The 9,630-nt window shown below is 38.6% G+C and overlaps 1 protein-coding gene across 1 annotated transcript; it reads right to left on the reverse strand.

The window, feature by feature from the left end:
- Window positions 1-777: 777 nt before the first annotated feature.
- LOC148849406 (L-ascorbate oxidase homolog) lies at window positions 778-9,404 on the reverse strand. Its single transcript, XM_088949187.1, has 8 exons — window positions 8,945-9,404; window positions 8,741-8,850; window positions 5,868-6,138; window positions 4,147-4,249; window positions 2,855-3,200; window positions 2,377-2,742; window positions 2,114-2,192; window positions 778-1,295 (listed from the first exon to the last, which is right to left on the reverse strand). Exons 1-8 carry the CDS (start codon window positions 9,095-9,097, stop codon window positions 1,083-1,085), a joined length of 1,641 nt encoding a protein of 546 aa, XP_088805313.1. The 5' UTR covers window positions 9,098-9,404; the 3' UTR covers window positions 778-1,082.
- Between the last annotated feature and the right edge of the window lie 226 nt (window positions 9,405-9,630).

Raw genomic sequence — 9,630 nt, forward strand, 5'->3', positions numbered from 1 at the left:
TTGGAAGGAGTGCAAATACAAATATGTAGAGTACAAAACCTTATATTTTGTATTATTTTGTATGAATTTGTAATGTACATATTTGTATTTATACTCCTTTCAAATTGAGCCTTAGAGAATTAAAACGGAGAGGATCTTTTATTTTTTCTTATATTTTTGATGATTTAATATAAAAATAACTAACTACATGAGAAATGATAGGAAAAGGTTTGTGTAAGCTTTATGGTGAAAGGACTCCTCACATCCCCTCTTTCCTCTTTTATAAATGTCATTATCCATTGTTAGATTTTTAACACTTAACATCATGTCTTACTACCATGGTCTTTAAAACCGAACCGGTCAGGGGTTTAGTTACTGGTTCAAACGGTCGGCCCGTTTTGACAAAAAAAATTGAAAAATGATCAAAACCATACAAATGGTTCAAACGGTTAATCGGCTGGTTCAGCGGTTTGTTTACCAAAATCAACGATTTTGGAGGAAAAATATGGTTTTGGGGGAAAACAGAACCGATCAGGTGGCCAGTTCCTAGTTTTTCCGATACGACTGTCCGATCCAATTCGATTTTAAAAACCATGCTTACTACTTCGGTTATGTCCTTTTTTATCCACCCTTATCCCTTGATACCCTTCTATCCCCTTCAAACTTGCAACTGATCACTTCTTACGAGTGTTGTAAATGGTCTTCTGTGCATTTTGCAAAAGGAGTATATCATTCAAAGAAAAAGAAGATCCACAATTATGTACTTCACAAGTAGTTGTATAAATCCATTTAGGATACTTATTCCAAACAATAATATATTAGAATAACCAAAATTTACTACATCAATCAATGTACTTTTCCACCAAAAAGAGAGCGAAACAAATGTACTTCGAATAAATAAAGATAGATCAAATTAAAGATACAACATTCATGTAGAAAAGAATGAGACCTCGAGCTGGGGTCATCTAGATGGAGTTCTAAAGGTGCGAGCTCACTTTCTTAAATTTTCAATTTTCATAAATAAGCACCTAAAGATGCGATTGGGAAGCAACAAACAAAGCTACTTAGTTTACTCTAAGCGGCTAAGCTAATTCGGGTTCACATTAAAGGGGTCGAGTGTGTCTACCACTAGCCCTACCACAAACAAGTGCATTCCTTGGAATCGGGTACTCGTCTCTGATCGATTCTACCGGAGAGTAGACACGAAGGTAAAATTGTTGCCCAAGGTATTGGCGTGCCCAGAACTCCGATCTTAAGTTCCACATTCCCACATTATCGAGGGCAACGTATATAGCTGTCCATGATTTGGGATACACCTGCAACACAAGGCATGAATATAAAATAAAAAAAAAAAAATTCCTGGATGTCATTGAGTTTATTGCTAATTGGATATGATACTAGTGCTTAAGAGTTAAGATAAGCTCATCAGTAACCGGAATTTAAGACAAACTCTTGTAGAAAATCGAGTATGCATTGGCCAAGTGCCTAAGTGGAGGTGCCATATGAGTCAAACCCAAATAATGCCTAAGGCTGGGTGTGGACCATTGTAGGGAGATAGGTTCACACGTCAATTGGATTGGTTTTCGCCCATTCCGATCCTGTTCATATGAATCCATTACAAATGGGCCAGATCCAATTCAATCTGATGAATATTTGAACCATTTTGGATAGGTCCATCCAATCTGATGAAATTAAACCTGGTCCATTAATACATGTATTCTTAATAGACTAGATATTGGTTCAATCCAGTCCATCCAATATAAATTTATTATGATGGACCAGATCCAATTCAATCCAATAAATATTTTGGACCATCAAGTCTGGAATGGTCTAATTCAATATGTATTATTGTTCTCTTTAATCCGTTTAAATTGATTTTGATTTGAAAGAGTCCAACCCAAAACTGGTCCACAGACACCCCAATCATATACGTATTTTGGCAGCAAATTCCTCCCTTGGCAAACCCAAATCTTGGAAAACAATGATAGAATCCTAAAAGGGGAGGAATGTAAAACAAAACTATGTTAATCGGAAGGTTGGGCAAGATTTTCCAATTCGGATGATATAGATTACAAAATGGGGCCTTCAGAATTTCAGGCCCAAGTTGTTTGACTGGGCTAAGTCGTCATCTCACCTGAGTAGTGCACCGTGCAATAGCATCTCTAAGATTATATTGCAGCCTACTAGCTGGTGTCCACAATCCTCCATCCATTCTGCAATACAAATCAAAACAAGTATAAGCTCAAATTGAAACATATACATGATGCATTTTTGCGCCGATAAGCTAGCCGACTGAATTACACCCGTATCGAATAACGGGATATGTAAACATAAAGGAAATAAATTAATGATACTTGTTGAACTAGCTTTATAGAGGGAAGAACTCATCATCCTTACCCCACTACGAAGAAAGAGTAGCCATCAAGGTGCCAACTCTGAATGATGTCTTCGTGGTTCTCAAAAACAATTTCAATAAAAGCTCTGAAATCGGCTGGCATAACTGCTGTGTCAAGATACATCCCCCCACCAGTAGGATTGTCGGAGATGCTTCCAAGGCGAAAAACACCTCCAATCTTGAAAAAGTCTGCAATCTTTAGAGGTGTGTCTGCAGGGATGAAGGAAACACTGTTGACCGCGTACCTCTGCTTTCCATTGATGAGACCTGCAGAATTGACAAGCTTGATGGTCCGGGTTGTGTTGATGAGGCCATAGTGGTATGAGCCTTGTGGGTTTGGCCTTGGTCCGCTCGCCGTGAGGTTAGTCCTGAAAAGAGGAAAATAAAAGTTGAGATTCTTAAATTTAAATGAATGGGCTTCTGATATTCATTGTAGGCAAGAATAAGAGTATCAAAGGGTTTAGAGTCGTAGAGAGAAACCTTATAGCACGAGCCTGATTTAGAGACCAGTCAACTTGGATAGTAGGTCCTCCGGGGGGTGGGCCTGAAACACCACCGGCAGAATTGCTGTAGTGTAGAACGCCTGTGGTAGTGAGGACGACGGATGTGAAACGAGTTGACACGACAATGTAGTAGTCTTGAGCGGGCTGATCAGCAGTGACAAGAACAGAGTAGGATTGGCCCACATGGACATCCAGGGATGAGAATGTGGTCTGCACGGTGTGCGTTCCCTCAACTTCAACCAACTTCATCCTGTGGCCCTGAATGCGGAAGTTGAGTGAATTTTGTAGTCCCACGTTTGATATCCGAAACCTGTAAGTTTTTCCTGCAATATAATTCTTGTTAGCAGCTGGTCTTTAACATGAATTCTAGACCATACCATTAATGTGAAACGTCCTAAACGGACTAGTTAGAGAAATTGTTTTTCAACAGAATGCCTCATTAAGAGACAAACGTAAAGTTGAGAGAGTTTTTGGAATACTGTGAAGTCTCTTGGTTTCTATCAAACCAAACATGAAACTTACTTAGAATGGCAGGACAACCAACACTACTAGCTGGTCCCATCGGTGACATGATCCGATCAATGACATGCAACATAGGAGATCTTGGAATTAGACCCTTTTAAATGGTGAGAAAAGTGCCCAAAAAAATGGTGGGACAAGTTTTGGTGCATGCCTTGTACTATGCAAATATGAGCTTGCATTAGTTGACAAGCATGTAGCAGAAACGGTTAGATCCATGAGATAACATTATGGGTTATCTTGTGCCAAATTAAAATATTTGGATCCATGCCCCTGTCCAAGTGACGAATCTTTGCAATCGGCACTGGGCAAGTTGATAGTCTCGTCGTAGCAATTAAGAGCGCAACCTGGGTTGGACCAACTACAGCCCAAATCCAACTCAAAAAATATATAATCATTAATTATTTAATAGAGGGACTCTAGAGTCAGGTTGAAGATTGAGTTGATCATTTCTGCCCTCGCCCGATCCAGTCCATCCCCAAAATTTTATATAGGATTTCGTTAAGCTTGGGAGGATTGTTCAAGTTTGGAAGTTTTCTGCTCATGTCTTTTACTTTTCATCTTTTTTTTTTTCTTTTTATATACCATAATTACCTAAACACTGGTTTTTTAATTGATATGTATATAAAGTCTTCTTTCAAAGCCTCTTACCAAATTTATATTGCATTGCATGGGTTGCCCGCTAGTGTTTCCAAATACTAACGATAGATATGCAGCATGCAATAAAGTACTATAAGAAATTTAAAATACCTTGCTCCACCGTGAAATATGCACCATTTGGACCACGACCATTGATGAGAATTCCATCTGGAAAGTGTAGCTTCTTACCACGATCCAGTGTGGCCTTCAATGTCTACAAAAACAAATATAAATTCTTCATTTTTTATTTTTATCATAAATATAATTTTCCGTATAGATGATAGATCATAAATTACTTACTGGCTCTTATTAATGATTTTGAAATCATTCTGATGAAGTTATCCCTAATTCTAAAACTAAACACCGAGCATGGTTTATTATTTAGATTATAATATACATCATACATAATATGCAGATATCAAAAGTAATGTATTTAATTAACCGACTGATGATAGCTTAACTGATAGGTTCGACTCTTTATAAGACTTGGGATCAATCCCACTGTCACCAGGGTTGGGGATTAATGGGAGGGGATAAAAATCAGGACAGGACAAGCACATGTATTGGCATAGGAAGTGTAGGATAATGCAGAAAAATAAATGATAAATCCGGACCCACAACGAGGTGGGCAGGTGGGGATGGTCCACTCTCCACGTTAGCCACATGCAAAACTGGAGAAGTCGCCGGGTTTTTATGAAATGGTTTTGCAAAAAGTCGTTCATCTACGATCTTTTAAGAACATGGGAGATCGAATTTTGGCTATCGGCGAATACTGACACATGAGGAACCCCACCTGTTTTATTCCATGGCCATGAATGTACCACGTGGAGACAGAATTGAGGAAGTATTCTCTCTGCTTTCCAGCAGCAGAGTTCGGCTTCTGTCAGGGCTAATCGATGTTCGCATCGTTCGAGTTGCAATTAAATTTAGCAAAAATTTGACCCAATCCGTGAATCCGATCAGACACAACTTAACTGGAAATATAGAGTTAGGGTGTCATATTTAGCTACTTGAATTTGAGAATGATCCGATCCGATTCGAAAAAATTGAGTTGGGTTGGCTTGAGTCATGAGCTAACTCGTTGATCTCATTGTCAAGTCTAATTAGAACTATTTATGTATTGTTAAAAGTTTTCATTCTTTAATTTTTTCTATTTAATCTTTACTCTCTAAATTGTTAAATGTTTAAGCTTATTATTTTATATTTGGAATTTTAAAGTTAATTTTTTTTTAATTTTAACATTTTTCATATAGTTTTTCTTTATTTTTTTAATTTCAATTATTTTTTGGAATGACCTAAATTGACCCATGGGTCAACTCTAACCCAAACATTTAAGGCTAAGGTCTAACATTTGATAACCCAACCCGAAATTAAACCTGACCCGAAACCAACTCAATGTACTGACTCAACCCGAACCCGACCCACCCAACCCAATTGCTAGGTCTACTTGCGATCTTGCATTGGGAATTGACCGTGGCCGGACTCTTAGCAGCATCTTCATCATTCCAACTAGCGCAATAAGGGGCTGGTCCAGTGTGGGACCAACAGATCCAGCTGTATAATATCTTGTCAGTCGAGCATAAACGTAAAAACAAAAAACCATTTAGCTCGGTCAAATATAAATTTCACTTGGGTTGCCACTATCGATACAAGCATATGGATCTCATTTATCCATCTTTTGTCGTGTCTTAATATCCCAGTTTCCTTTCCTTTCCTCACGTCCACGTTATCACTTATACGAGTTGAAAGTTAAAACGCTCCATTCACATTCATGCTAATAAACAAATAAAACTAAAATTTAGAGGAGATTGCCACTAATGAATGATAATTACCGTGTGATTAGCCTTGTACCAATCTCCAATGAGAACAGTGAAATCACCGGCAGGGTCTGGGAATGGCACAGGGATTCTGGGACGGCTAAGTATTCTGATCCCGCCGAACCCACCTGCGGCCTTGTGGAAGGCAAGAGAAGGAAAGTAGAAGAAGCTTCCAATCTGGTCTTTCACCTGAAGAACGTAAGTGAAGTTCTTCCCTGGAGGGATCGGACAGTTGGTTCCGTAAACACCATCTTGCCACGAATTCCTCCTCTGTAGCACTCCGTTCCTGTTTTTTTTTTTTTTCTCATAAATTAGTTGCAGACAACACCATCCGTAAAAACTAAAAACACAAAAATAAAAAAAATAACTCACATTGTATCATTAACCACAGTCAAAGGTAGCTCCGGTGGTATTTTTGTGCGCAAATAACTCTATTAGATAGAGATGATAATTTGCTCCATCTCTGTGAGGCCCCGCACCATTCCGGTCGGGGTGAGTTTTTTACTTGGGGTTTGAGCAGTAATGGTAGATATACTCTTTCAAAGGTTGTATAGGATCGAGCACTAATTGAGAGGATAACCAGACTTTCAACCGATCCCTCTAAATTGATTTTAAAAAATAAATAAATAATAAAAAAAAGTATTGATATAAGCTGATACATCTTATCAACGTATCAGCCTGTATCGTTACTTTGAAGCTTTTATATATATATATATATATGTTATAGGTGGGGCAGAGCAAATTGGGGGATCCCTATTCTTACTATTAGTATGGTCTCATCACCAATTTAGATTGCGGAGTTAAATAGCTCGTTGGTCCCTACATTGATTGCCTCAACAGTATTTTGGGGCTACAAAAACGAAAACGGATCTCCTATCCACATCTCTGCCCACTTGTCAGTGATCAATTTGTCGCACCATCAAATCCCTTCGCCCACAGCCTATTATTCAAGTGCCACACGGAACTCCAACAACTAGCCACATGACACATTATCAACAGCCCACAATACATTACACCTGCACATGGGGCAATAGTATCTCCCATACAGAAAGTATTAATTTTCATCCACCCAGAGTGCACAAAAGAGAGTAAGAATTATTTTTCACAAAACCGAGTAGGTAAGAGACCCAGAGTTCACAGAAAGATGTTCTCAATTTCCAATATGCCTGTGCAAGGGCGGTGGAAACATGTTGGGATGTTATGTTGTTGGAATCTACTACCAATAAAACACTCAACACTATCCCAACATGTCAATGTAGCCATACATTGAAAACATTTCCCTTACCATTCATTCATGTAAGATGTTTCTCATATACAACAAGTTTGGATTTAGTCCTCACAAAACAGTGGTAAGACTGTAATACAGTCACTTATAATCATGTATTTACAATATTTCTATTTTTATATATTTTTATTTATAAGGAAATATTTCGCATAGCTACAAGTAATTGTGAGAACAGTGTGGGCACAGGTCTCGTGAGAGTAAAATCTGATTTCATATGTAACTACATTAATAGTTGGGGCAGTGTTAAAAGCATTTGTTGGTAACAAATCTTAATCCTAAGAATCTGTTTGGTTCATAACTAGAATCAGAATCAAAATTTTTTAAATCAGAATTAAAATGGTTTATTTTTATAGTTTTTTGGTATAAATAGAAATGTGAATGAGAATTAGATCAATAGTAATGAAATTTTATTTCCAAAAAAAAAACAGGGAATGAAAATTAAATTCTAATTCCATCCAATCAAACAATTAAAATCGAATTAAACCCGTTCCAATTCCAAACCCCTATTCCTGTGAACCAAACGGACCTTAAATATTACATGCAGGCCCATTTGCAAAATGGATCGGGCCGAAGTGTCGGCAAACAGAAAAGCTGCCTGTGTGAGTGTATTCAATATCATCCAACATTCTAGAAAAAAATGTGGACCCACGAGGAACTTTTGTTCTTCCTATTGTATTGACGCATCATGCTACAGTCCACATTGTTTAAGCACCCGCCGACATATTTATTCTTGATAATTAACATATAACGATGTCGAGCACTAGAATCTCAACTCTAATACTCCCACAAATTAAGATAGGAAATGTATACACATGTCTAGCTGTCACCTTCGTCTTTCGTTCAATCGAACATGTCTCACTTGTTTGGTTTTGGTTTTTTCTGCTTTGGCTTTTCTGGGAGGTGATTGACTAGAAAATGATGATTAGGGGCCGCCTTTTTTTTTCTTTACTTTCAGAGGTAAACCTGGGCATTGAGGTCTCTACTTACCGGAGAAATAGAAATAATGCAATAATATTACTAACTGTTAACTAAAATTGGATGGATGTATAATAGATGGCCGATCGATCAGGTGCTACCGTGCTAGTGGTGGGCTCAGGAATGGATGGAATGGTTGAGGGAATCAGAAGCGCGGCGTTCAAATCTGACCATCACCATCCCCACCATCGCCACCGCAGCACCGGCAGCAGAAGTGATACGAGCTAGAGACACAAATCTCCGTCGTCAGTTAGCGAAAGGCCTCGTTGTCAAAACAAAGGTAAAAAAATTGAGGTAGAAATTTGCCGATTTACAGACAAGAACGGACAAATACACAAAGTCCGTCCACCTCTCATTGGAGATTTCGACAGCTATCGTGGAAGTTTCTCAATCGCTTCCGCTAACAACTAAAGCCAGTTGAAAAAAAGTAATGTAGATCGGGCGAACTAATTTGATTCTCTTGACAGAGTACGGCGTACATAAAAAAAAAAGTGGTTAATATAAAAAGTATTAAAGCATGTAATTCGCATTTAACCTAAAATTTATTAATCAAACGACTGACTATAGGTAAAGGTGACGATGTTCAGACTTCAGAGAGAGGGAAAGAGAGAGAGAATGGATCACTCACCAAGAGATAAGAAAGGGCTCCGGCAAACTGTTGTAAACATTTATGATGAGATTGTCGTTTGTAACAGAGTAGATATCAGGACCAGGAAATTGTCCATTGATCAGTATTCCCTACGATACAGAAGCAGAATGAACTCGCAGTCAGATGTAATTAAGAGATAGAGGAAACGATATTATTATGATTACAAAATTGTACAGCACCAACCTGTTGACGGACGCCGAGAGGATAAATGTCGCCGTACGTAACATTCCAGGTGAAGAACCTGTAAGGATCTTCAGCCCTAACAAATGCCAAAAGGAAAACCAAGATCGTAGAGAGGACGGCAGGAACAGGGCCTCCCGCCAAACTTATTGGCATTTTCGGCAAAAGAAATCCTCGTATCTCTATTGGGTTTCAGAGGAGATTACAAATTACGGGAGGGGAGGGAGGACTGAGGAGAGTTGAAATTTAAAGTGAAGAAAGGGGGGAGGTTGTAACGAGGAAGGTACACTACCACATGCAGTATCTATAATTGGGATGGATCGGAAATTTGGAATGGAAGGCTACTCGAACGAGAACGAATGATGGGAGATGACGATTTAAGTGCGGTACAGAAGTAGTAGGGTTGAGCCGTAAAGCTAAAAAGAAAAAAGAGAAAAAAAAAACAAAAAAAAAAAAATTGGAGTGTCGGTTGCCGAATAGCGGTGTGTGTTTTTCGTGGGTGGTGGGTTGGGGTCCACCCCTCTCTCTCTTAGAGCCAACTAGGCAACTACAACTAACAAGTTCAACTGTGTCATTCATTTCCACGATTCACATGGTTGCGTTTCCCCCCCTTTTCTTAAATATTTTCGTTGTCCGTATTTTTTTGACTCGACACATGGAGACTGCATATGCATTTCGTAATTTTACTT

Source organism: Nelumbo lutea, chromosome 6, assembly GCF_056320005.1.
Source record: "Nelumbo lutea isolate HS-2025 chromosome 6, American lotus-T2T, whole genome shotgun sequence".
NCBI lineage: Eukaryota > Viridiplantae > Streptophyta > Magnoliopsida > Proteales > Nelumbonaceae > Nelumbo > Nelumbo lutea.

Bases quoted from the DNA above. Each gene is read 5' to 3' on its own strand.
- LOC148849406 (XM_088949187.1), bottom strand. From the start codon at position 9,097: ATGCCAATAAGTTTGGCGGGAGGCCCTGTTCCTGCCGTCCTCTCTACG. The intron at 8,851-8,944 runs GTTGGTGCTGTA...TCTGTATCGTAG, and splicing joins CTCTCGGCGTCCGTCAACAG to GGAATACTGATCAATGGACA. The intron at 2,193-2,376 runs GTAAGGATGATG...TTTGTATTGCAG, and splicing joins TACTCTTTCTTCGTAGTGGG to AATGGATGGAGGATTGTGGA.